Source organism: Onychostruthus taczanowskii, unplaced genomic scaffold, assembly GCF_017590055.1.
Source record: "Onychostruthus taczanowskii isolate IOZ18803 unplaced genomic scaffold, ASM1759005v1 scaffold32, whole genome shotgun sequence".
Classification (NCBI taxonomy): domain Eukaryota; kingdom Metazoa; phylum Chordata; class Aves; order Passeriformes; family Passeridae; genus Onychostruthus; species Onychostruthus taczanowskii.
Window position 1 is genome coordinate 5,379,812 of NW_024500572.1, and position 27,927 is coordinate 5,407,738.

Here is a 27,927-nt window from a genome sequence, read left to right on the forward strand (position 1 = left end):
AATTGCGCTGTGAGATTTTAAGTTGCTGCATTGATTGAAGATGTCTCTGGACTGAAAATGAGAAAGGCAGAGCTTTGTTTTCCCCTCAAATAAATATTAGAACATTGGTGTGACTTTTAGATGACTTAATGGCTCTTGCAGGCCTGACACATCCCCTTGCATCAATCACTTATGCAAAAATATTAATATAAAGTTAATACTTCTTCCAATAGCGATCTGTTATAAAATATTTTGGATTGTCTCCAGCCTTCCAGTTCAGCACTGGCAAGGACTGGGCATGACAATCAACCTTGAGCACTGTATTGGGCATTCAGGCCAGGCACTGCTGCATGGCATCGAAATTCCCTGTGACACACTTGCCCTGGGAGCTGTCAAATGCAGCACCAAAGTTTTGCAAGCAGCCACAGCTGTGTTTTCACGGTACAGTCAACTGAGTTCTCTCTGCTTTATCTGTCTGGGAAGCCTGCTGTTGGGATTTGCCCAAGCTGTTTCCACAGTCTTTGGAAAAAAGAATTGAAATTTTGGGTCTCCTGTCTATATGTAGAGTTTGTGTTGACTCTTCAGGCTCTGCTGCTGAGTGAGTGATGCAGCTGTTGCAAATATTAGCCTGGAGTAGTGGAGTACTGCAGCACCTAGAATACTGAATATTTTGACTGGGAATTCAGAAACTGAATAATGTAGAACTGGCTGTTGTTTCTGTATGTTCTGGTGTGAGTTTCTTACCCATGCTTTGTGGAGATGTTCAATGAAGGAGCTGTTCAGGCAGCCATCTGAATCATATATATTGGGGATGCTTTTTAGCCAGTTTCAGAATAATTTGACAGGTAACTTTTCAACTTGCATTCAAATAAGAGCTTCTTATAGGTTGTAACCTCTCTCATTTTTTAACACTTACTCATTTTTCCAGCTTGAGTACTGAGATAGGTCTTGTAGAAAACTGTGATCATGAAATTAACAACTTTATCACATTAAATGCTCCAGTAAGTCATTTACAGGTTCTCTTCAGTTCTGACTGTTCTTAACTTTGAAACCACAGAGAGGTTGGAAGAGGTAGCTCATGGGCTGGGTGTTGAAGATTCCTAAAAGTTTTAGGAGAAGAATTCAAGACTGTTCCTCCATTCAGCAAAATCAGGTCTGAGGCAAAAGCTCTTGGCTATGCCTTACTGCCTTGCACACCCAAAGTATGTGTTTATAACACACACACCAGTTTTTACTGCTTGTGTTTTCCACATGTGCACCCCTGACTTTCCTCATGGCAATCCTGTCCTGCTCTCAGACCTTTGGGACTACCTTGAAATAACTTCTGAAAAGAAGGGAGAAGAGAAATTTTAATGGTAGCAGACAGAAGGCAATGTGGGAACACAGTTATTTACTGTGGCAAGTCCCAAATCCTTATTACCAAAACTGTCACAATGGGGGTGCTGCTGCTGTGGCAGTGCTGCAGCAAACACTGTTTTATCCTTCAGAGGAGGGGACTTACCTTTATATACCTGCAGCACTCTCCAAAGGAAGCCCTTCTCCACTCTTCAGGTACAGGATAGCATTTGAGAAAGCTGTGAGGAGTTTGATCTATCTGAGCTTTCCTTCTCTGTGTTGGTAACAGAGGTGCAGTTATTTGAAATATCAGCTAGGTGTGTGTGAGAAAAATAGAAATGCAGAGCTAAAATATCCAAACTAAAAATGCAGCAATATCTTACCCTGTGTTGTAATCTGGATGAAGGTTTTGGCAGGATATCTCCCAGGTTTTGAGTGTTTTAAATACTGGTGTGCTTTAGTAAAGAAGATGCAGCTGAAGTTTGAGTGTAACCTTGTACAAATGTAAGTCAGACAAGCTGCAGTATAAAAAATAAAGTATAGAATAAAAGCATTAGAAAAATGGCATGGACAGCCTCACTGTAAGCAAGAGTCTTGTTTTTAATGAGTAGGCAAGCTCTTGTTGTTTAATAACCAAGCAAAAAGAAGCTTGGACACAGTAAATCCCAATGGTTTGTGCAGATTCTGTAACTGAAATATATGAGTACATATGCTTGAGTGTATATGCTGATGTCAGACAAAATGAAGTGGCTTGTTTGAGATCAAAGTTCACCCATCTTCTGTTAATGTAAAGATGAGTGCCTTTCCCTGGATCTCTGTGTTGGTGGGAGGTGGGTTATAAGTGTTTGTATACAATTGTGAGCCATCTGGGCCTGAAACAAAATTGGGACCCTGGGGAACAGGAGGGGAGAGGTGGCCAGTGGCACACTCATTTTGTGCTCCACCTGGTAGGGAAATAACTGCAGAGTGTGGAAACTCAGACTTCATGAGGAACTTTGGAACCCAAGTAATTAAATTGGTCCCATTTTTATTTTAATAACAGAACATTGAGTGTCTACCTTTGCAGCTGTCTCTCAGCATAAAGCCAGCCCAGGCTATTTTCATATTTTCTGCAAAGACTTATTTGAGGTTTCATTTGTTAGGAAGCCTGTGCTCCAGCTTGTCACTGCTGTGAGAATGGGTGGGAGGCCAAGGGAAGCATTTAGTTTACTGGAGTTTGCTGGATTTGTGGGATCCTTTGGCCTGACTTCAGAAGGTATTTAGATAGTTATAGCTGACTTGACGTTACTGAAGAGAAATGATGTCTTCTGGCTGTTTAAACAAATTCATAATGTGTTATGGAAAGTATCTTGGTGATATTAGGAAAAAATTCTGTACTTTGAGGATGGTGAGGCACTGGCACATGTTGACCAGAGAAACTGTGGATTCTCCATCCAGGCTGGATGGGGCTTGGAGCAACTTGGTCTGGTGGAAAGTGTCCCAGCCATGGCAGGGGATTGGAATCGGATGAGCTTTAAATTCCTTTCCAAGCCAAACCATTCTGTGATTCTATGGCACTCACAAATTGAGGAGTCCTATTTTTTCTGACCTCTTTCTTGCCTCCAAGACAAGAGGAAGGGGAAATGGGAAGGTGACCATTGGCATGTCACTTGTTAGTTAAGTCATGAACACATCAGACTTAACGTTTACGCTTCTGGTAAATTTTTTATTTTCTTTATACAGAAATCCCTTGCTGAGGGCAGGGATATTGGGTACTTAAGAGTTAAATAATCTTGCTTTGGAAGCAGCTGAACAGTTTACACTCCTTGCTGGGCTGTACAAAAATACTTTTCCTTTGAAGTACTAGGAGGAGCGGCTGAGGGTAAAACCTGGAATGGGGTTGTAGCTGGCAGTTTGCAGTGGGCTCAGCCTGGAGCAGGCAGCTGCCTGCAACTGCACTGTGAGATGGCAGAGAAGGTCAGCCTTTCTTTCAGTCTTGCCATCGCTGTCTTATTGCAAGAAATACAGATTATTGTATGTCTTGCAGATTATTTCACATCACATTGCCAGAAATACAGATTAAAAATATCCTTTCCCAGAAAGGCGTGAGAAATACAGGAGTCTTATTGGAAGTTCCTTCAGACTGCTTCTGATGTGATCTGGTAGTGAAGTGCACCCTGCTGCTGTCTGGGATGAGAAGGATTCACTTTTGCTGAGTGGTGTAAAACAGATCAAACTCTTGTCTGAAAGAGCTTTCCAAAGTTTGCCAGAACCTGTGAAATCTCAGGCCTGATGTTCCACTCAGCCAAGCTGAGCTCTCAGTGCAGCAAGAGCTGACAGGAGAATGACAGTAGTGGCACTTGCCGCAAATGGAGGAAACTAAGCCATGATGTTTGCAAGAAAAGCCATGGGTTAACGGCGCTGTACAGTGGGAAGCTGTGTCTCTGCTGCCAGAAGTGTGCATGGCACTGCTGGGTGCTCTTCTGGAGAGCAAACCTTGCCATGGGCAAAACCTGATGCTCACTAGGTCTGATGCATGTGGTGTCTCCTGCCAGGACCAGCAGTGGAACTAGACAGACTGAAGTTGTTCCCTGGTTTTCTAGGGCAACACTCTGTCTCTTGGATTAATAATCTCTTGTCACACATTTTTTTGGGAGATGCCATTACATGAAACTGAAGAAAACAAATTTCTTTCCAGCAATGCCATTAAAGGGACAATCAAAAGCAATTTCCCCAACAGCTAATGAGGGGTAACATTAAGATACCTGGCTACATCTGTTGAAGAGACTTATGATGGTAGTGCTGCAGGTCAGATCTCCAAATTTCCAGTTAGAGTTATTTATAATAATAATAATGATAGTGTCCTTTCATCTTTACTCATTTAAGAATCACACACTTGGCTGTTGGTAGGATCTCTGTGTTTCTTTCCCTGCTGCTCTGCCACTCAGTCTTTAGCTTTCTACCTCTGCCTTTTTTTTATTTTTATTTTTTTCTTTTTGAACAAAAAAAGTGTCAATAATTCAGTTGCTAAAACAGGCAGCATTTTCCTCTGGGGTTTCTGCAGTTGCTTTGCCTGGCTGAAAGACTAACCATAAGTTGTCAGGGTCATCCATTCTTTAAGAGGAGCGAGCTGCAGGCGCTGGCAGGAGGGCACAGGCAGGCTGCCCACATGTTGCTGCAGTGGCTGTGTGTGCTGTGTGTGTGTGTGCTGCCCCGGGATCACAGGGCACACATGCCTGCTCGGTGTGTTCACAAAGCTGCTCTTGGACAGGAATGGGTGCTGCTGCCTTTTCCAAAACTGTGCAGGCAAAGCAGATATTATCAGGGCTGGCCCTGGGGCATAAAATAGAAAGATCAAAGGAAGTGGCAGCAGCACACAGAGGCTCTTCAAAGCCTGAGTAAGGGAGGATTGATAGAGAAAAGGAGAATGCTCTTGCTGATGTAATCACAGCCTGTGAGACAGGTTGGCTTTTTTTTTTTTTCCTTAATTTAAACAAAGGCACAAAGACAGTCCTTGTTTGTTTAGAGAGGTGAAGCATGTGCCACAGAGATAGAGCAGGGATACCTCAGTATATAGAAGGTTTTCATGAATACTGTGCAGCTCAAACATTTTGAAGTGTCTGCAAAGTTGCAGTTTTTCTTATTTTACTTTGCACAACTTCTGCATGTGGTATTCTCTCACTTGTGGTGTCCATGTGGAATGAAGTAGGAAAATGGCAAAGAAAGGAATGCTTTTTTTCAGGCTGCCGTCCTTATTAAATGGAAGCTTATTTTGTTTTCTCTTGAGAATGCCAGTTAAAAATTTCTGGGATTTGTATGAAAAGAAGTTAAGCACAGGCAAGGTGGAGTTGGAGGGGAAGTGATAAACCAGATCCATTGTCAAGAAGCACAGGCTTGTTCAGGCACAAGCTGTGAATTGGAAAGAAACAGTTGTTCTCCCCCTTTATCTGTGGAAACGGGGAAGAAGAGGTGGGACTCTCCTGGAACAGATGTGCAGGGGTGGAGGGAGTTTTCAACCTTCTCTGTTACAGACCTCACTTTATATGCTACAGCTGCAGAAGTGTTTCTGAACCTTCATTTTGCTTATAAAGGTCCCACCTTCATAATTCAAAGGGAACCTTGTGAAATTGTGACCTGGAACATGGTAGTTCAGCTTTTCCACCCAAAGCTGTGCCTGTATGGTGTATGGCAAATGACCTGAGCTAGCACAGTCTGATACCCAAAAAGTTACATGAAGACATGACTCAAAGCCTGAGTAACTACTACCAGAAAGTAAATGCATATCAATTAACACAGTTGCATTGATTTTACACGTTTGGAGCTCAGGCAGGACAAGCTCTTCTGCTTAGATGGTGAGCAAAGCCTGCATGCATCTCTTGGTATAGACTGGAGGTCCATGGGTGGCAGAGCCTGTCCCTCTGTAAGTCTTTGGAAAGCTGTTAACTCCAAAACTTAAAATCAGCTTCACCATTTTGCATTGTTTCACTTATTGATTGTTTTAGAAGAAAGACTTAATAGGATTAACTCAGTCCCAAAATATTTTCCAGGATGCCAGAGATCAAAGTGGTTGTTTCTGCTGGCAAAATCTACAGCTTTCCTTCCCCTGTAGGTCTGAGACCATTTGCAGTGCAGTTCAGATTAGTACACAAAATTGTGGTTCTCTGAAGTTTGAAAATCTATCATGAGGGAAAAGTGGCTGCCTATATTGTTAACTTTAATGCTTTCTTCTTGGGTCAAAGCTACATTTATAGTCTGCTGAATCAGTTTATTACCTTAACAAGGCAAGCAGTAAGGTCCCTGCTGAAAAAGGGATTCATCCTCTTTGTTGTGGAGTATGTGGGATGATGCTGGCATTCTTGTGTTGCCTCATGTGGAAATTTCTAAAATTTGCTGGTCAGCATCAAAACCTTTTCTCTTCACCCTCTTGCATGTCTCTTCTGCAGTGCTGCTTCTACAGATGTGTGTGATTTGATACTTGACACTAATAGAAAGCGCTTCAATACACTTAAAATACTCTGATTTTGGTTTCTGCTTAGCAAACCTTCAGGCACCAGGAAATTTGCACATCTTACAGAGCTTTGAGATGGGCTCTGACATGTACTTGTGTTAATGCTGCAGGCACTTTCCCCTCACCATACACAGAGGCTAGAGAAAAATTCTGGGATGGGAATCCTAGCAGTTACCATGGCTTTCTGCTTTAAAATACATTCTTTTTGGAAATCCCACCCAGATATGCGAAGGACAGATTGTTCCAGTCTGTAGAGGACAGTTAATAAAGCAGAGGTTTCTCTGTGCATAGAATAGGGTAAATTGATGGGTTCTGCCATAGTATGGCATCCCTATTCTTTGCTTCTAGTGAACAACAGAATGAAAAAAAAAGAGGTTTTAGCTGATTTCCTGTATGCTCTGCTGAGTTTGTGCAGCCACTTCTGCCAGTGGTTATCTGTGGCCTTTTGATTCATGCAGCCAAGTGAATTAGCACAACTGCCATGCTGAGTTAACCAAAAAAGTTCCTCTGCTCCAGTGGCTCTGGCAGAAACCAGTAGCAGATATTTGTGAAGGAATGTCAGATTAGAGCAAGCATATGGTGAGAATTCTGCAGGACATGCTTCCAGGCTCTGCCAGCTTGTGGCTTAGGTCTTCCCATAAGGATTGAATTCTACAGGAGAGCCCTTGATGGGTTTTTCTTTCATATTTTTTTTTCCAGTCCGTTACTTCATGTGTTGTCTAAATTTGGGAGCACACAGGGAAGATCTGTTTTGGTTTTGGGGTTCATGCACACTGTGACATGGTACTTTATTTTTGAAGAGCAGTGGAGTCCGTGTTGCAGGAGGTGTAGAACAGCAGTTTTATTGGCAATGTCTGACAGGTACCAACTTAAATTGCTCACTAACAGGATTGGAGGGAAGACAACTAAATCTCCAGAATTTTTCTCATTTTTTTTACTGTTCAGTGTGAATTTCTTTTTGAGCTTCAGGGAAAAAAAACGTTGCCAGGAAGTAATTGTTCTTTCTGTCTCTTCCTAATTCTGTGCAGCAGCTGCCTTGTCTTTAGCTGCTATTAATGGTCAGAGCTTTGTGAACAAAGGAGCGTCAGGCTGATGTAACTTCTTCCTCTGTTAGACATTCCCTCTGAAGCCATCTTTTGTCTTGATGGCCCTATTGTAACCATTCATATACTGATGAATGAACAGGAAGCTGATGATGATAGTGAGCAGATGAGTTTGATCATGAACAGGTTTTACTCAGACTCCAGCCTGAGGGAGTATATATAGGAACAGAGCTGTAGCACTGTCAGCTACAATGTCTGATTTGTTCATTCAGATTTTCTTTTGTGTAAGAAACTAGAAAAAGTTGTTAATCTAAGAGGAAATGTGCTAACTTTTTATAGAGAACAACAGTATTACAGCTAAAAATACAGTAATTCTGTCTGTGGCCTTGTCATACAAAGAGAAGTTTATTTGAATGGCTGTATTTTTGGGGGGGGATTGTGATTTCTTGAGATGGAATGACTTTTTCAAGACTGATGGTAAATACTTTGCTGTACTGTTAGCTACTTGAAACGTCATACAAAGAGAAGTTTACTAGAATGGCTGTATTTTTTGGGGGAATTGTGATTTCTTGAGCTGGAATGACTTTTTCAAGACTGATGGTAAATACTTTGCTGTACTGTTAGCTACTTGAAAGAGGCTGCATGTTGTGTGGCAGTCAGTGAAGCATCCTAACCATGGCTTTTCAAGCACAGATGTTTTTCTCATGTGGCCTTTGGTGATTGTGATATATTAACTTTCTATAGATAGATAAACTATTCTCAAAATGCCTGATGGAATGGACTCTTACATTTATTTTTAAAAATGAACACCAATTTAGTGTTATTTAATTACTACAGACAAAATTAGAGGCTCCCCAGCAGTGGAGGGCAAAGATGTGCCTGTGAGTGTGCTTGTTCTTTCCACAATGCCTAACCTTTCCTGTTTGTTTTCGTGATTCGGCAGAGATTCCATTGACTTTGTTTTTATTTTTGTGTCTGTCACATTTTCTGCGTTCCCATTGTTTGTATCTGGTTGAATGTGCCTTTATGGACCTTGGTTAAAGGGATTCTCCCAAGTCACAGCTGTATGTACAGCAGGTTATCAGTGCTGGTCTTGGTTAATTGTAATACAAGCTGGAGGCATGCACCAGGAAGAACAAAGAAGCATCATAAAAAGCTTCTCAAAATTGTGGCTAAAATTTCTTTTCCTTCTTAAGAATAAAGTGTATTCTGAAAACCTTATCATTGCACTAAAAATTTAATGGAATGTTGCAATTAGTAGGAAAGGTAAGAGCGCAAATTATGAGAGAGCAAAGCAGAAGACTTGGTGAGCACCACTGGGTTCCAAGAGCTTGAATGCTGCATATAAAAGTGCAGTGCATCATAAAAGTGGAAGGAGAGAGTAGATAATGGAGCAGATAGATCACAAGCTATGCATCATCTGAGTCCTGTAACAGTGTGACATTCATTGAAAATGACCTGAATTTTACCAGTTTGGAAAAGAGGCTGTTGACAAGAGACTTTGAGTAGAGTCTGATGCCAAGACAGCGATTAAGGAACAATTATTGGTTGTTCCTTGCAATATGATTATCAGAGCATTCTCAGTGAAATTCACAAAACAGCTTTACAGTAAAGCAAAAGAAAGTACATTTTAAAAACAGTAGGTTGTGTTTTTTTTGCTGTAGGATGGTGTAAAAGCCATAAGTATGTGTGTCATTCCAAAGGAATTAGGTAAAAACATGGAACATAGATGCATTGCTTACTTAAACACATATTCTGGGTGAAATCTCAGCTCTGGAGGTCTTAATCACCAATAGCCATAATGAAGAATCTGTATCTAAATCATAATCATTCCTTATTTTTTCTGCTTTTCATATTCTCTGAATTTCTGCAGTTAGCAGCTGTTGGGGATAGGTTACTGTGCTGGTTGGATTTTTGGTCACACCCTGCATGGCTGCTTTTGACTCGCCCAACATTGCATAGGAATCCTGTGGCAGAGGAAGCAATCCCGTCTGTTGGGAAGCATTCAGCTGCTTTAACCACAACACTGTATTTTCTTTTCCCATAGTGTCTTACCTCATTCCCTGCACTGTCCAAACTTCCTGACATGTGAGGGGAATGTCCTGCAGACAGCACTCCTTCACCCCTCGCTGCTGTGTTTTTGGAGTGCAGTTTACAGCACTAATTTCCCAATCGGTGAGGCGTACCTCAGTGTTGAGGTGTGCCAGCAGGAGATACACAGCACTACACCCAAGCCAATAGGCTCGACTGGATTTATTAGCATGGCTTGTATGCTAGGGCTGGAGGAGCTGGATGGGAAAAAAGGGGGCTAGCGTGGGGTGGGAGTGAATTAGTGAAGGGCTAGTCAGGAAGAGAGGAGAATTGAGGCAATAGGTTAGTGTATGAAGGAGGAATCATCTGGAAAGAGATGGGAAAAGGAGGAAGAACTTCTGATGTATCCTGAAATATAACACAAGCATCTGAAATTTAAAGGTGAATTGGGCTCATGATTTTAATTGTTTTAATTATGGTAAAAATCTAACTTTAGAAACTTCTGGTACCTGGTTTTTCCACCCATACATGCACAAGCATCTGAAATTTAAGGCTGAATTTGGCTCATGGTTTTAATTATGGTAAAAATCTAACTTTAGAAACTTCTGGTACCTGGTTTTTCCACCCATACATAGGGTACTATAATATGATAAGTATGTACATTAATATTTCTCAGAAAAAGCTGAGAAAACCTGTTTTGGTTACTGTTCTGTAAAACAGTTCGCTTTCTGTAGTTTTTTTATCCAAAGTGGAATTTAATTTTGTTCTTAGATCAGTAATAAACCCCTTGTAATGAAAAGGGACTCCATGAGGTCTCCAGAATTCCAGAAACTTCCATTATTGTTCGTTTGACTTTAAATAACATTAATTGAATCCTCCAGGCACCAAGTGCTAAGTTCCTGCAAGCGTCTTTGATAAATGAAAAAGAGCAAAGAAGTGATAATTAGTTGAGTGCAGAATAGTTTTGATTCTGGTTCAAGATGTCAAAGCATAGGCTGTGAGCAGGGAGTGAAACTGGCCATCAAGTCAGCTTTTGATCTGACCAAGTGCTATGAACTGTGCACTGGACTGAGTTGTGGAGCCTGTGTTGCATTTAAGTTGGTTATTTCCTGTGCAAAATAAACCAAATTAGGCCTGAAAGAGGGAGGATGAATTTCACAGTGTGTGTGAAATGTTTGCAGAGACTAGTCCAGCAATGTGCTACGTTAGAATTAAGCATAGCTTTTTATTTTCAAGTCATTCTCTCTAGTACAGAGCATTCTTCAGTGGTGACTCAGGGTAGAGCTAATCTCACTCAAAATGGTTGCCAGTTGCCACTTGGAACAATAGGAGTGAAGCCACAGGCTGCCATCAGGTGGTAGTTTTTAAGAAAGGCGATTTTTCCCCAGTGGATTTGAGTGCTTTCTGTCTGGTAACATGAAAGATTGCAATATTCACTGAATTCTTGCAATGGGAAGTGTTGAAACAGTGCATTACTCATTGCTTTGCCTGAAATAGAAAACCCAGTGCAGCAGGTATTTTTCTTTTATGAAAAAACCCAAATATTATGTTTTCAGGAACAGCTCTGGGCACCTGATTTATGCACTGGCCTGTACTTAAAGTACTCAGTTCCTCTCTGGGCAGGGGCATCTCACCTTCCAGGAGAGGAGATTGTGTTCTGTTGTTACATCCTGCTCTAGAGCCATGTCTTGTGTAGCCACAGAAGAGACTTTGGCTTCACCTTATTTCCACAGGATATAGGTCAGAGAGATTGTGCTGACTGGAGCTGACAGAGAAGTGCACATAAAAGTAGGTGTGATGTTTGGATTTTGCCAGAAAATGTGCAAAGCAGGTGCAGAGCCTGAAGGGTGCTGTGGAAGTAATTTCTTGAGAACTTGATGCTGGAGAAAGGAGAGGCAGTTTGGAAGCAAGCAGTACCTATTTGGAGACCTCTGCTTTTTCCGTTTGGGTCCTTTCCCTCTAAAAGTTACCTATCACCTTGAAATGTTTTCACATGGGCAGAAGCCATAAGTTGATACAATCCGTTGAAGCAGTCTAGGTTATCAGATGAAAGGAAGGTCAAATTATGAGTTTTGGAGAGGAAAGCTTGGAGCACAAAGTGGGGAGACAGGGATATGAGAAGGCATGTGACAGCTGGAGTTGGAAACAGAAGTTCTGTAAACTTTACTGGTTTGTGTATTGGTCCAGAATGGCTTATAAAAGGTAAAGAATCTGACCAAAAGGCAGACTTTGAGGAACAATTTAAGATGAACACTACCTTCAGATTGTAAACTGTCAAAAAGATTTTCTTGGAACATTTTTTTGGTTGTTGCAGTGTAAGCTAAAGTTAAATGTAGAGACCAGGAGAGTGCTTTGTAATTTATGACAGAATTCAACACAAGAATATGATAGTTATCCTCAAATTTAGATATCTTAAAGGTTAAGCTTCACAGAAAGAAATACGGGGAGATGTCCAAAATAGTCTAACTGATAGCAGCATAACAAAGAAGTAAAGAAGACCCATAACAGCATATCTGATTCCAATATTTCTCTTCCTCTAATGTCTTGAGAGAGATGTGTGAAGGGATTTGCAGTGGACTGGGTCAGAACTGGGTGATTTATGGCAGAGGAATGAGGAAAGACTGAACAGAGCATGCAGCACAGGCACCTCCATATCAAGACAGAGGAATAATACAATTCCTTAGAAATAATGCAGTGTGGGAGGGAGAGTGTGGAGAAGAGTGGGTGCTGGAAAGTCTGGTCTGGGCAGTGAGAGCAGGCACTGCTGGAATCCCACCTCTGCTGGGCCTGTGCCCTGGGGCGTGCTGGAGCTCTGGGAACTGGGAGATCCTTATTCCACCGCGGAGCTGGGAGCACATCTCTGACATGGTGGTTTGTTTGTCTCCATCACATCGCTCTGAAAGACACAAAATCAGTGTCCTGTTTTTAGGCTGTTCCGTTTTCATCAGATTCAAAAACTTTAAATAGCATCTTGTGCAGCACAGGCTGAAGGGATTTTCCTATTGGCCAGAGATTTTATGGTTCATAGAATCTTGAAAGAGTGTGTGTGTAAATATTCAAAAATCAGTTCCCATACTAAACTGAGGAACAGTTGATCTTTAGGCTGTGAACCATTACATTTCAGCCTTGAGAAAACTTCTTTTTCATGCTGACTAAAGCTAACTGTATCTGTTTTTTCCTTCCCTAATGGCACTTCCAGACTGACTTGCAGTCAAGGGTAGCGATCAAGAATTTTCTAAATATTAAAACCTTTTTTCCTGACAGCTTTTTTGTCTTGCAACCCAGAGGATTTGTTCAAACCATGTAGCTTTGGTGCCATTTGAATTAGCACCCAGGCTCCACTGTGCTGACAGCAACTGAAACTTCATGCTCCAAAACACACGCTCAAGAAGTGTGTCTGTTCATCCTTAGCAGATGCCAGCTGCTTCCCTCCTTTGTTTGTTTTGGGGAAGATACTGGTCATGACGTGGGAGGTAAATATAATGAAATTATTTCTATCCTACCGTTAATTGATAAGTCAACAACTGTATTTTTAAGCTCTTTCAGCTAATTAAGACACTTAAGAGAAAATTACAACAAAGTACTGGTTCTGTCAGGGAAAAATGGGTTTTCTAAAATAGAGTAGTTCCTAGCTTTTGAGAACTACAATGTTAAAATTTTAATTATTTCTTGAATTTTTATTTTTTTGTTTATAATAGAGCAATTTTGATACTTCTCTGTGTTCAGATTTTAATTCATCTGTTAGATTTCACTGCTTGCATTTGCAGCTGCTTTTCCTATATTTGAGGGCTAGGGGCTTCATTTTTACATTTGGTCAACATGTGCATATTTAATAAAAACGCCTCAAAAAGTTATGAGAATTCTGAAAAACAGAGTCTGGGATTGCTCTTACATTGCCTTTTAATTTTTATGCAAATATTGCAGGTAGCTAGGAGTCTGTTATTTGTTATTCCACAGTTTCTCCTGGAAAAATAACACATATTTTGTTGGGTAGTGTTTGCAGGCAGTGTTTTTATTGTGTGACTGCCTCCCAGGTTTCTACTGTGAAAATGTATTTATGTTTTCTGTGAGCAGTAATGAAACTACAGCTGGCTGTGCATTATCTGCTGTACCTTTTCCATCCCTTTTTAAGCATAGTCACTGAGACAAAATTTTAATTTTGAACTGAGTAGAATGCTGATCCTTGCTGCTGCCTACTTCAGCATATTTTACACCATGTATCTTGATGAGTTTAAACAGTAGTTGAAGTATCTCGAGTGCAAAAATGGGTGGAGAGAAGGATTAAAATATCCTAACCCTTCCCTTTTGTGCTTCCCCTGAAGCAAAGTGCAAAGCTGCCCACTTTATATTGCCAGCTCCAGCTTTATCCTCCATCTCTGAATTTCACTGCAGCCCCAGGGGAAGCTGCACCTCTGTGGCTCTCCCACAGCTGCTGGACTTTGATGAGGACATGCCTTGGCTCTTTCCACTGGCCTCCCTTGGCAACCAGCCCTTTGAAGATGACCTCTTGCTGTTTGCCTGTTGTCTCTCTTGTGTTGGATTATAGATGAGAGGTTGGCGTGAGGGGAAGGGGGATGGAACGGAGTGTTGTGCATTTTAAGCCTCGTTTCTTTCTGCATTCTCACCTTTTTATTTTTTTTTTCCCCTCTGTGGCTTTTACCTCTCTATATAGATAAAATGTTGTCATGCATATGGAAAATGGTTTCTGGCAGAAATAGAGAGTTCCTGCTTGGCATGTGTATATAGGACAAAGGAAGTTTGATTGGTATTGTGGTAAGGACTCTGCGTTCTTCTGTAACAATCTACTCACGTTAGTTCCCTTCCCCCATCCCTCTTTTTAAATACAATATTGTTCTTAGTTATAGTGCAGCCTTTCTCTGTGTGCATGTTCTCTGTTCCTCTTCCCTCCCTCTTGCCCCAGTGAATGCTTCCTCTTGGAGGCAGGACAATGTAATCACCTTGTTAGTGAAGGCTCTGGTGGGAGATGGAAAGGGATGCACTAGAGCTCTGTGCCTGGGTCACACTGACTACTTTTGGAAATCCAAACAATGAGACTTTGCTAAAAACTGAGAATATCTTTCATGAGAGTCTTATAGGGGCAGTAGCTGTAGAGTGAGAAATATGGTGTTATAGGGGATCAAACATCCGATTTTCACTACGGTGAAAGGTGAACAGGTGAGGTTATTTAGGACAGAGCAAATTTCACCATCTCCTTTTTCAGATTTTATCAGTGGTGAAATTAGTCTTCATCAAAGTGTGGCAAGGAGAGCAGAATGGTAGTTGACATTGGTGTGGAATATTGATGAATAAAGGCAGGAGTAATATATGTTTGAGGGTATTTTACAGCAAATATGAAGAAAATAACTTGGATGTACCTGTATATGCAGCTGGAATGCCTCAGTGCAGCATTCCACCCAAAACTAGAAGAATAGGGTGTGGGGGGTATCTGTGATCTCCAGATGTAATTAGTATATCCTTATATTTCTGTTTAATCGGAGCTTCACTTTCTAACCCAAATGCCACAGAAATAATTTGTGTTATTTTTAACTCCTCTTTCTCTCCTTCCCTACCCTTCTGTCTAGCAAAGTTCCCCACAAACCTGAATGCAAGAAAACCAGCTCTGCTTGTTAGTAGCTTATTGCAAAATACACAAAATAATATCTTCTCTTGTCAGAGGTCACTTCTTACTACATCAAGGACTGCCTGGAAAGCCAGGATCTAGACCAGTTCAGGTGTCAGAAAAATGAACTGTAGTGAGTTTGGACATCTCAAATCAGTGTGCACATCCAAAGAACAGTCACTGCTGGTCCGGAGTTTCACAGTACTGTCAAATTTTGGGCCAGCATCAGATCTGTCAATCTGTTAAACTTCCTTGCTAAAATTCAATTGGCAAATAAATAGTTCTGAGACTTTTCAGAGCTGTGTGCTTTTGTAAAATGAAACACTACCTTCTCTGATATGTGCATGTGTGCGTGTTGTCTTCTGATTCCCTCCTAAAAGTTTTGGAATTTTCATCACAGCCAAATTTTCTAAGTGTGCATCTTGTGTGCTTTTGGCTAGAGAATGCAAAGGGAAAATTTCTTTTAGGGTTCCTTATATGAACACCTTCCATCAGCTGGGTTTGGTAGCTTGTTTGTTTGGGTTTAATGTTGTTTAATGTTTTGTTGTTGTTTGTTTGGGTTTTGTTGCTGTTGAACAGTTGTGTTCATTCTTTCTGGGCCCCAAACACTCCCTAAGGTTGAACAAATCCCATTATGTTGTACTGTCTTTGTCAGGGTGTCTTTATACTTCCTACTCCATTTTCTGATAGAAAACTTAGTTACAAAGTATTGGTAACTCCATATCAGTCCTTCAGCTTAAACAAGGAGATTGTATGGCAGTGGCCTAATATTTTCTGTTATAAGTCCCTGCTTGAGTGCTATGGGACAAATGCAGTTTTTCATGAGATGTAAGATAATTCTGCTTTTCCCAGCCAGTTATGATTATGTTTAAAGTTTTGGTACTTAGTGTGTTTTGGGGGTCTGGCTTGTTTGTTATAGAGCCAGAAATGCTTGTTTGTTTGGGTTTTGTTGCTGTTGAACAGTTGTGTTCATTCTTTCTGGGCCCCAAACACTCCCTAAGGTTGAACAAATCCCATTATGTTGTACTGTCTTTGTCAGGGTGTCTTTATACTTCCTACTCCATTTTCTGCTAGAAAACTTAGTTACAAAGTATTAGTAACTCCATATCAGGCCTTCAACTTAAACAAGGAGATTGTATGGCAGTGGCCTAATATTTTCTGTTATAAGTCCCTGCTTGAGTGCTATGGGACAAATGCAGTTTTTCATGAGATGTAAGATAATTCTGCTTTTCCCAGCCAGTTATGATTATGTTTAAAGTTTTGGTACTTAGTGTGTTTTGGGGGTCTGGCTTGTTTGTTATAGAGCCAGAAATGCTTTTGTTTTATCATGTAGCTACTGGCCTTCTGCTGAAAGTAATTTATGAAGGTATCATTTTATTCCAGATTTTCTCTCTAGTTTCTCCTATCCTTAGTGACATTATGCCTTCACCTTCCACCAGTTTAAAGAGGAGGGGGAAAAGCACAATTGTAAACATGACTTTGTTCTCCTTTGGAGTCTGTCAGTACCATGGTAGGTAGGAGAACTCGGTGTAATCAAAGCACTTAAATTCCTGAGAGAAGAAATCTTCCTTCAAATTGTCAATAGTATGCACATCTTTTCGTGGGAGTTTTGCTTTTTGAGATGCTTTAAAGGAAGGAGACACCAGTTCTCTATTTGAAAGGACCAGGAGCTTCCTTGCAAAGCGTTTGGAATAATTACTAGTGTCCAGCTGCCTTGCTGCAATAGATTGCTCAGCTGCATGGCTTAGGCAGTGCAATCCCTGCTTGTGCAGCAAATCTGGTGCAAATGTGCTGAGTTTAGGTTTGTAAATGTGTAACTGTGCACATGCTGTGGTAACTGTAGTGTTTCTGAGCTGGGGCAGTCCTAGCAGGAGGATGCCTGGGAATGTCTTTCAGGCAGTTCTCCTGGTCTCCTGAGGTATTTGAAGCTGGACCATGGCACAGGTGAATTGAGTTTGCTGATGAACTAGATCAGTGCTAAGATCTGGTTCCCTAGTTAACAAAACCTCCTTCGGCTGCTCTTCAAAACTTACTGCTCCTTTTCACAGGATCTGGTGGACTTTGTGTAGCACTGGCCAGTCTGCATTGTAGAATTTGCCTGGCCTCTCCTGCATGGTGGATGTGTTCAACTGAGTATCTCTGGTTTTACATTCAATTACAGCATAGACTGGATTTCTCATCATCCCTTTTGGCACACTTCCTGGACTGTGAGAGGATTTCAGGAATGCCTGATGCTCTTGCTGTAGAGAAAGTTGAGTGGAAGCCACTTGTGGGTTCAGTGCTGACCACTGGGTTGGACAGCATGGTCACAACTGATAGCCAAGAAAAGCGCCCTGCTGAAATGCTCAGGTCGTATCATGTTACATTTTGTGGCAGTTTGGTTTTTTGCAGGATGTACTTCTTTAAAACAGAAAAAAAATGTGCCTGAAAGAGAAAAGAAACCATATTCTAATGGAGTTTTCTACTTGTGCTGGGGAATAAACATTCTTCTCTGCATGGCAAAGCTGCAGAGTGATGGGCAAATGCTTCTGGCTTTCACCTTTTCTAAAAAGGCTGCTGTGTTCCAGCTGCAGCCAGCATAAAAAACCTCATGTTTTATCATGAGGCTGCAGAAACAATAGCAATGCCTAACTTTTCTTAAAAAAACCCTGCTCTTTAGTTCTTAAAAAATTCCTCCCCCTATTTGTACAGTTTTGGATTGCTTATGTGAAATGGCACATTCTACTGAAGACTTTTTCAAACAGCATGACACAGGGAAGTTAAGGCCTGAGCCTTTTATTTCTGGTGAAGTCTTAGTAATGCTGGGTTGGAATATTGCAGTCAGGAACCTTTAATCAGTTTTTGGTAGCAGCTTGCTGTGCCAATAGAGAAGAGTAAGTGGAGATAGTTTTCCCAGATCTGTCTTCTTGGATTTTGCAACCAAATTGGCTTGCTACCAAATTGGCTTGCTGTGCCAATACAGAAGAGTAAGTGGAGATAGTTTTCCCAGATCTGTCTTCTTGGATTTTGCAGATGAGTGTGGCATTCTTCTCCTGGCATCAGGGGTCGTCCCCTATTCTCTATGCCATGTGAAAAATAATAGACCTCAATGCTGCAATTACAGCAGCCAGCTCTAATTAGGTATCTGGAGGCATCCTCTGATTCCTTGGACACCTTATGCCAGGTTTGCATGGATGATTCCTAACTCCATCCTCCTTGCAGCTGTTGGTTGCTTGCTTTGTTACTGCTTTGTGCCAACCCCGTTCAACAGCAGGCATTTCTTGTTTACAATTTTTCTTGCTGTTAGTATACTTGTCAGTCTTGGCATCTCTTGCCAGTTTGAGCTCCTAATGCTTTCCTGTTCTCTGCATCTCCAAGGAATATTTCTGTATTTTTGAGTGTGCCCCTTTTTCTCTATGTCTATTCCATCTAACTTTTGGTGAATCTAGCATCAAAATATTGGATTGTCTCTGAACCAGACACTGCATCCTCTGGTACTTTTTGGTGAATGAAGTTGTTGTTATTTATTAAAAATTTGTTTGGTGACTTACTGCATTTTGGATAAAGCATAAGGTGAACACTCAAGTCACTTTTTGTGTTTAGTAAGGCTGGTTTGACAGGGGAGATGCTTACTACAGAACTCCCAGCAGAGGTATACTAATGGTTTTTCTGCTTCCTGTAAAACACATGTTTTGGTTGCCTTATTTCACTTGAGTCTTGATACACTTCAGATTTTGGATCCTTCCTTTAGAAGGAGCTTCCCTGGAAAAAGGGATTGGAGGAAGGAAACAAGACCTAGAGCTTGGAAGTGGTGTCAGGATGCTGAGGGGCTGGGTAACCAAAAGTGTCCGAAGTCTGAACTGAGTTATCAGGATATGCTTCCATGCACCTGGGGTAAGCCAGGAAAGGAACTCTCTTCCTTTCAGTTACCAGAGGCTACACCTGGTTTGGGAGAAAGCTTTCCCTGATGATAGAGTTCCTGTTCAGGTTGACTCATTTTTTATGTTTTCTTTTGAGCACTGCAAAACCTCATAAATTTTATTTCAAAAGCCTGTCTAGTGAAGGAATGTGAATTCATGTGGACAGGGATGAATCCATGCCAAGTGCATTCCAGGTGGGAAAGCTATATGGAGTGTCTGTTGTTTCAGGATGTACAGCAATAAAGAGTTCAAGTCTTCACAAAAAGACTAAATAGTTCTGCTCCTTTTTAGAGGCTTGTGCACTGTAGTGTTTTGAATTTGCTTTTCACTGTGACAGTTTGAAACTACTGATAATTTTCCACCTCACAGAAAATAATTAGTTTTATTGTTGCCATTGTAGGTTGTCCATCATCCCTTTTGTTTAGCTTGTTTAAAGTAAAAGATGTCTGGGATTGAGAAACACCCTGGATCCTCCCTGGGCCTGATTAATATTTTCATTTAGGCTTACTTTATTGTGTTCTGTGATTCAGTGATTAATTCACTTGTGTTGTGACGGGAAACCGTGAGAACATGGCATACACTTGCACTGGATGAGTTGTGTCATATGCGCCATCAGCCCAGTGAATGGCGTTTCATTCCATGTGGGCACCTAATCAGAAGTAACACCAGTGTTTCAGGCTTGAATTCTTAAATTCACATGGTCTTGTTGCACTTTTAGTTGATATCTCTGGTTTGGAAAATTACAGTATATTTTATCTGTCATGATCTACAGAGATCACTACAATGTAAGCTTGTGGTATGCAAGCAGAACCTACCAACTACTTGTGGCTTGGAGTGGTGAAGTGCTTTTCTGGACAGAAAGTTTTCTGTCATTGAAGCCCGTGTCTTATTGGCCTTGATGCTGATTCTGGGTTTTTTCTGTGTCTTTAATACGTGTTTGTAAAAGGAAGAGAAGAAGCTCTTTCAGCTTCAGGTTTATACTGATTTCCAGGGACAAAACTGCAGGGTGTGCTTGGTGAGTCTGATCCGGAGGGTCACTCACACTTGGAAGCTGGTACAGAATAACAGTATTCCTGAGGAAAGTGGCAGTGGAAAGAATTTTCTGTTCTTTTGGCCTTCTACCTTCTTTAGTCCTTTTTCTCTGCACTGAAGTGGGTAGAGCTGTTATTTATTCTGTGTTTGGGAAAAAAAGACCAGAGCTTTTCTATACACGAGACAGTGTGTAGAAAGATCCTGAGCTGTTCATACATCACTTTGTAATACTATAATGCCTTATCCTGGCAGACATAAAAAAAAAGGGCAAAAGGGTGAAAGTTCTCTTTTAATCATCAGGACTTTTTAGGTGATAGAGTTACAGAGCAAAGTATTCTTCATCTGTTGGTTTAATGTTTGTCTGCCCTGTAACACTAACCCACATAAAATTGCTGCGGTTCTTTATAAAGTTATTTTAGACCCTCAGCAATGTATACAGATTTTGTAACCTTGGATAAAAGCACCTGAGTCGTGGTTTCAGTTTTACCCTTTTAGGCATGTGCAAAGTGCCCCAGCATATTTCAAGGATTTTGAACTAGAAACTTCTTAGATATGGGTTATGGTTTCAAAGCTCGATTGATACACCCTATGTCAAGGGAATTGCATCAAGGAAATGGTTCTCTCTTTCTTTAGATGCTTAATATTGATTAAAGCTTTGTGTTTGCTTGAAGGATCCCATGGACTCTTTGTGGGGTTGATTACGTTGGTATATCTGCCCTGGTAGTTTAGGAGAGAGCACTCTGCCTGACCCCATCCTCTGTTTTTATGTCTGTGCTGAAGAGTTTATCCAGCAGATACTGAGACTATGGAGTGGTTCATCTTCCAGTGATAGTACTTCCCCCAAGCTTTTAGCACTAAGTTAAATTGCTCATCCATGTGAGATGGTAAACAGCTCAGCAGTGTGTGATAGTAACTCATTTAGGAAAAAAAAAAAAGGAGAAAGGCTAAATTAAGAGCCTACCTAGTACAGTGTGGCTTGTTTTTTTTCTTGGAGTGGATTGGTGATGAATCTTGAAAAATAACAAGTGGTCGGAAAATCCCTGTATTGTGTCATTTCACTGTCATGTTTCCCATATTTTACAGTAATCACCCAAGTTACTCAGAAAGTTAGGGCCCCACAAGATAATATAAATAGCACTCCATGTATTGTATCACTTGCAAAATGGAAGTCAGGGTACAAGACATGGGAGAAAAGGAGAAAAGGACAAAACGACAAGCTGGTGATGCAGAAGTGATGGTAGGATTAGGGGCCATTACATGGTGCTACTTTGCATGGATTAGTGAGGGGTATATATATGTAAATTATTGAGCAGTAATCACCTCATATTATAATCAGCTACCAAAAAGCAGAGTTGTCATAGTGTTGGTATCAGTTTGTGGATTTCTTCAGCTAGTTTGATAAAGTTAAGATTTAAGGAAAGACACTAAAGTGGATGAAGTACAGACTTTTTTTGCAATGAATATACGTTAAAGCCTGGGAAACAGGCAAAGGTCTGTGAAAAGAATCCAAGGAAAAAGAACAAGGAGAAGACAGTATACAGTACAAGAATTGAGATGTATAACAATCTATACAAAGTTTATACACAAAGATATTATCCTAAGGACAGCAAATTTGGAAAAGACAAACGATGTGTAGGAAGCTCCTTGCCATAATAAAATTAGAGTAACTACTCTAATTAGAGTAACTACACAAAGTGTTGGAAGGAGGAGGAACAGATTAAATATTTGAAATTAAAAACAAAGACATATTGTTGCCTAGAGTAAGAAACATGAATGTCTGAAAGGAGACTAAAGTTTCTCACTTCATGATAGCCTTACCCCCCACATCATTTGGGTTCAGAAAACAATAGAGAGTGCTTCACAATGGTTAGGAAGTTTCTTGTATCTTACTTTGGCTTACATGACAGGCTTGTTTCAAAGGATGACAGCATGTTAATACTGTGCAATTATTTTAGAAAAAAGGTGATAATGGCTCTGAAACATGGGGTCTGGATCTTAATGATGTGTAAAGGTTTTATAAGGGACTCTGCCAAACAGTTTGTATTGTTTCTGTCAGTTTGCAAGGAAAGGTCGTTTGCAATACCAAGGGGGGCTTTGTAGTTAAGAATTTTATATCTGAACAAAGGACTTAAAATCACATTTAATTGTTAACCTTAAATAATTTCTTACAAGCAAGATGACAGCTTTCATAAAATTGCAAAGATTTTGTACTCATGGCATGCTTCAGAAACCTACTGAATTCTTCACATATGCAGCCTTACATTTCAGTTTTTTTTGTGTATGTTAACTTAAAACAAATATACTTTTAATATATTATTTATTTTTTATTTATTTTTATGTCTGTATGGTTTTTAATTCTAATGATTGGCTAAAAGTTTCTTTTTGATTCTGTTTCAGATGCATCCACTTGGACTGTGTAATAGCAATGATGAGGAAGATCTGTATGAATATGGCTGGGTAGGAGTGGTGAAATTGGAACAGCCAGAGTTGGAGCCTAAGCCATGCCTCACGGTCTTAGGAAAGGTAAGGGGACAGTTTGGGGCTGCATGTGAATGTTTCTTGGAAGGATTAGTTCCTTCTGGAGAAAAATCGGGAAGAAATAAACTGAGGAAAACCCCCCTTACTCCACAAAATATTCCTGTTTTGCCTATTTTCACTCTAGGTACTTCAGGGAAAGATGCTGTCCTGACTCAGTTGATAGAGATGGTGATGGGGAGCTGAGCATTCCCTTTTTGAGCTCTGTAGGAACCTAACAAAGATGAAAGCAAAAATGGCTTTTTAGCAGAAGCAGTATTGGAGTAGAAGGGGTGAACTGCAACTGGGATTCTTACTTGGTCAGAGCAGTCAAAAGGAAAGCATCTTCCTGGTTTTCCTCAGGCACAATTTTCTGAGAATATGTACAATAATTTCCTCTTTTTGGGGAAAGAGAAGCTTTCTAACCTAAAAGATTTATTCACTTTAATCTCAGGATAGATACCTCTAATAACAAGTGAATTTGATTGTACTGGTCAAAAAAATTAGAAATTTTCATAATCCTGGAATTTCACCATGGAATGGGGCCTCTAGGATCTTAAATTAAGTACAAAACTTGTCTCTTTGTTTATGGGGTGAAGTCACTAACATACCATTACTGCTCCCAGATATGTTAAAAAAAGAAAGCAGAAAGGTGACCTTCTTTTTTGTTCATGCCTTAGAATTTTTGAGTATTGAGATTATTCATGTTGGCAGTTGAAGTCTAGAGGGTTTGAAAGTGTGTGAAAGAGCACAGGCCACAAGTTCTACCAGCAACTGAGTAGTTGAAAACTGGTTCATAACAGGGATTCATCCTAAAATCCAGCTGCCTGAATTTGGTAGGATTGTGTTGGTGACTTCAGGTTAGCAGTGTAACAAGCAGAAAATAAAATTGCAGGTTGACATTTTTTCACGTAAAACTTGGCTCTGTAAATTTATAAACAAAACTTCTAAAAACTTCACCTTTCTAAGGAAATGGGAAGCCATCTGCTTGTCTAGAAGTTGCTGCAGGTTTAACTTGTACATGGTGAAAAACATCTCTTTAAGAAGTGTCTTCCCTTTCCACTGAATTTCAGCATAATACAGCTTTTTTTTTTTTCTAACTTGGAAAACTGTCTTTGTTTCACAGAAATTCTAGGTATTGCTTCTTAGTTCTTAGAAAGATAAAATCTGAGGATGAGGTCTTGTAAGGATGGGAATTAGAGAAGATTCTGTCCTGAAAGATGCATACTGATCCATAAGCAAACTCCAGGAGTAAGTTTAATCTTGAGGCAAGCCATTTCAGGAAGGAGTCTGGTCAGTCCCATCTGTCAGGCTCTTGAAAATTATGTGAGGAAATAGATGGGCAAAATGGATAAAGGAAGTTGAACCATAGGTACCCTGCACCAAAAAAAAAAAAAAAAAAAGTTAAAATTCTATACCTGGCCCACTGCTGTGTGCCCATATCCCACCATGTCCTCTATACTCCCCATGTCCCCAAAGCCACACCCATCTCCAGAATCAGTTCAGCTCAGCATTTGCTGATGTTAGCTTCCTAAAGCTTGGCCTGCTGAGCAGCAGACTCTGCCTTTGCTTCAGGAGCTCTGTAGCATCTGCTTTGATGCATAATGATGGTGATGTGACATAGGGTGTGTCCAGAGAATTAGGGCATGGAGTTCCAAATGTGTCAGTTTATATGTAGCAATTTCAACAGGTGAAAGAAGTCTCGCCAAGGTTCTAGTCAATACTGCACTGCATTTCATTGTTCTGTATTTTCTCTACTTTTTCTTCTCTTCCTGAAATATTTCTTCCCTATTTCATGCTCTCTGCTGTGGTTTCTCCTCTCCTTCTTTTGCTGGCAACCCTTCTGCTCAGTTCTCACTCTGCTCAAGTTATGTCCTGATTTAGAAGGACTTCTCAGAATTCTTGGAATATTGTTGAGTGCAGATAGCATCAGGAGCATCAGCCCTGAGCTTCTTTCAGGTTTATCAGTTCAGTCAGCCTGGTTATCACACCAGTGAGAATAAGTTGTGGTGTGATTATTTGGGTCTCTGAAAAGTTCAGTTTGCATGCAGTTTGATACACAAATTGCTATGTGAGGATTCAGTGTGGCCTGTAAATTATTTTGCCTGGGTAAATATCAAACCTGCTGCATGTGTATATGTGTCTTCCTCTGGTTATTTTTAGGATTTGGCAGCTGACTTAAAAGAAAATGTGAAATGGAAAGGAATGGAAGAGGGAGAGGAGAGGAAAGGAGGGAGGGAGAGAGAGAGGAGGAGAAATAGAAGGAAAAGGAAAAAGGAAAGGAGCAAGGGAAGGAAAAGAAAGGAAAATATGGGAGGGCTGGTCTTGAACAGGGAAAGGACTTGGAATTTTTTCCATGTAGAAAAGGACGAAGCAGTCAAGGAGTGCAAACCTACAGTTTGTTCCTCATTAAGTTTGATTTAACCTGCCCCAAGGTGGGACATCATAGAGGTGATATTGTTGAAAGTTTGGAATATGGTGAAGCAGAATGTAGGCTAGTTAAAAGCTGTAGAGGTAAATTGCATGGCACATGAATCTGGTAAAAAGTTTTGTATGGCTTTATTCTTATTGTTGGTTTTGGTTGTCAAGGTCTTTTTTGATTTAGGGGGGGTGGTGTTTTTGTATGTTTGTTTGGATTTTTTTGAAGTAAAACTTTGGCTTGTGTTTTTAGAAGTTCTACTCTAGTTGTTTATCCAGAGGTAGCTATACAGAATTTAATGTGTCCATTTTCATATTGATTTTGTAATTTTCATATTGATTTGTAATTCATATTGATTTTGATATTGCTCATCCTTCTTAGTCATTGCTTGTCCTTCTTTATATGAGGTAATGGAAATGAAAGTGTTTAAAAAAATGTCTCTGCTGTTAGGGGAGTGCCTGTGGAAACTGGGCCTTGGTTGAGGCAAGGAGTGTGTGTGGCAGCTGTGTTTTACCATTACCTTTGATCACAGTGCAGTCCTGTTTGAGGCCATGCTGCATGCAGGCAAAGCAAAGGCCTGGGTTTTACTGATCTTATGAGCTCCTGAATAGGGCTAGGAGGGGAATGACAGAGGAAGAAGAAAGCTTTTGGAAATGAAAAGGAAACCCCGTGAACCCGAGCAGCATTATTGGCTGGATTTGCCTACCAGGGAGCCGCTCAGTTTCTGCCAGGCTAATTTTGCTTCAGCTCCTCTCCCCCACACCCCCAAGCCCACCTCCCCCTCTCTCCTTCTTTCAGACTTTTTTTGTTTTTGAGGCATGGCTGTAGTAACTTGGTTCTCAGGCTGGGAACCCACTGAGCTGTTGCCATGGTCACTGGGAAGCTCTCCGTGCCATGTGCTTCAAAGGGAACCTTTCCCCTCCTGGAATTCCTGCCTTCCCTCTGCACACAGCACAATGAGGCTCCTTCACCGCTCCAGCAGTGGCACTGTGCTGGAGGAAGGGACAAGCAGGGTTGCCTGCAATACTGATTGCCTGCCTGCATCCTGGCAGGGCTGGGGAGTTGAACCCGGGTGTTCTTTGGGGTCCCTTCCAGCCCACACCACTCTGGGATTCTGTGATCCACCTGCACGTGTCCTGTACATTCCAATATGCAGGCTCCTGTTCTTCCCCCACTCCAGTAATTTTCAAAGCAAATTACATCTGTCAAGACTGTGAAATACAATTCAGCAATACCATTGTTTTTTACTTCAGTACAGGATAGTGAGAAAATGCTGAAGATTTGTTTAAAAGTAGCACTTTTCCCTTTCTGCAGGATTGAAAGTCCACAAGAAAGGATTTAGTTCTTCTTTCTCTTCCAGGGACTGCTCTTCTTCTGTATTAATAGGATATATGTATTTGAGGATGTGCATCTGAGTATAACCTAACAAAGACAGGATGTCCCTGCTACTACTGCTTCCTGTTTTCTTCAGATGAAAGAATCTGTAATATGAGGAAATTCCTAGCAGTGCTTCCAATATCCATTCATTTCTTTTCTAAGAGCTTATTTACAAAAACTTACACAAGTACTAACTAGAAGAATCTCTTGTTTTACCATGGCATCATTATTATGATGCTAGTTAGGCTGGGGCAAAAATCATCATAACTTGAAAATGCACTTAACAGTTGAACTGTGATTCCTAACCTTTTGTCTAACAATTTAGTTTAAGTATAAAAATTCCTATAAGGTAATCAAATGAGAATTTATGGGGCTGTGTTGGTAGTTTAGTTCCTGAATAAAGAGAGATCTGTTCTAAGACTTGAGAAACAAGAAGGCCTGTGAGGAGTTCATTTCAATCTTTTTCTTTCAGAGTTATTAAAACTAATAAAAAAAGGCAAATTAAACAAAAGCAACTTACACCTTTATATTAATAGCCTAAATTAAGCAATCAGTTATATGTTCAAATTGGTTGCTGACAGTATACTTTTTGTTTCTTTGTAATTAATAGTTTTATACACAGTTTAGATAATTTCCTGTAGAAATGGATTCAGTTCAGTTGTAGAAATGCATATTGAATTCAGGCAAACGCTCTTCCATGCTAAACTTGTTCAGAAATTAGGACTGAACTATGCCATAGATTAAGATCTAAAATTAATGAGAGACATGCCTAAAACCATTGGTCAGTGTTTCCAAAACTTTGCTTGTTCAGATACTTTCAACTGGTAGTGACAGCTGCAGTAAGGCACCCTGTGCTGAGTCTTGTTCTGCATGCAGTGGGAAATATTGTCACTTCAGGAAAACTTCTTCTATGCATTGAAGTAGTTGACATCCTTTTTATGGGATCTGTTCCACAATTTGGAGACCTTTTCTACCTTCTGTTAGCCTGTGTTTCTTCTTTGCAAACAGCATCCAAACAGCATTTGTAATTCTTTTTGAGGCAGTAGTCTCAAAACTTAATGGCAAAATTTCATTGATCTGGATGAAAAGTAACAGTATGGGTGATTTTTTTAGCTGCTTGGTTTGTTTGTTTCACCTGAAGGTTTGTGCTGACAGTGTAGAGTCCAGTGGAGGTAGGAACAAGTAAGAGCAGGTGGGGTCTACTTTTTGTGATGGCAGTGTGGCCATAAATGTATGTCAGACTACAGACTGAGAAAGAATTTTTGGCAGTATAAACTTAATATTGGTTGTTTTGAACTCCCAGACATTCTGTGTTAAGAAGGAAGTTGTTATGAAGTAGAAGAAAGCTTTTTGAATGAGACTAGACTCCTTTGGCTGTGGACCAGCTGTCGGATCTATATTGCAATGTCAAGCATGCCAGAACCCTGATCAAACAAAATCTATTGTTTTTATCAACCCCATTGTTCTGTAATGAAAAATGAATATTAGTTTTAATGGGGAAAAATAGCATCCTGGCTACTGTTAAGGATTCAGACCTTCTGAATCAATCATGTTCTTTAAGAGTCTTCATTAACTTTGCATTAAAATTTTTTATTTCCAAGGTTTGTTGTCTTAGCACTGCCTAAAATAAGGGTTTACTGTGAAAAAATGTAGTATATATAATTGTAATCCCTGCCATGTTTGTGTTTGTC

At 40.4% G+C, this 27,927-nt stretch overlaps 1 protein-coding gene across 2 annotated transcripts in view; it reads left to right on the forward strand.

Moving 5' to 3' along the window:
- The window catches only part of ZNRF3 (zinc and ring finger 3), a 70,781-nt gene that overhangs the window by 14,055 nt on the left and 28,799 nt on the right, over nucleotides 1–27,927 (forward strand). For both annotated transcript variants that reach the window (XM_041410052.1, XM_041410053.1), the window contains exon 2: nucleotides 22,324–22,449. In XM_041410052.1, the coding sequence (XP_041265986.1) occupies nucleotides 22,324–22,449 (126 nt within the window). The remainder of the gene's footprint in view (nucleotides 1–22,323; nucleotides 22,450–27,927) is intronic.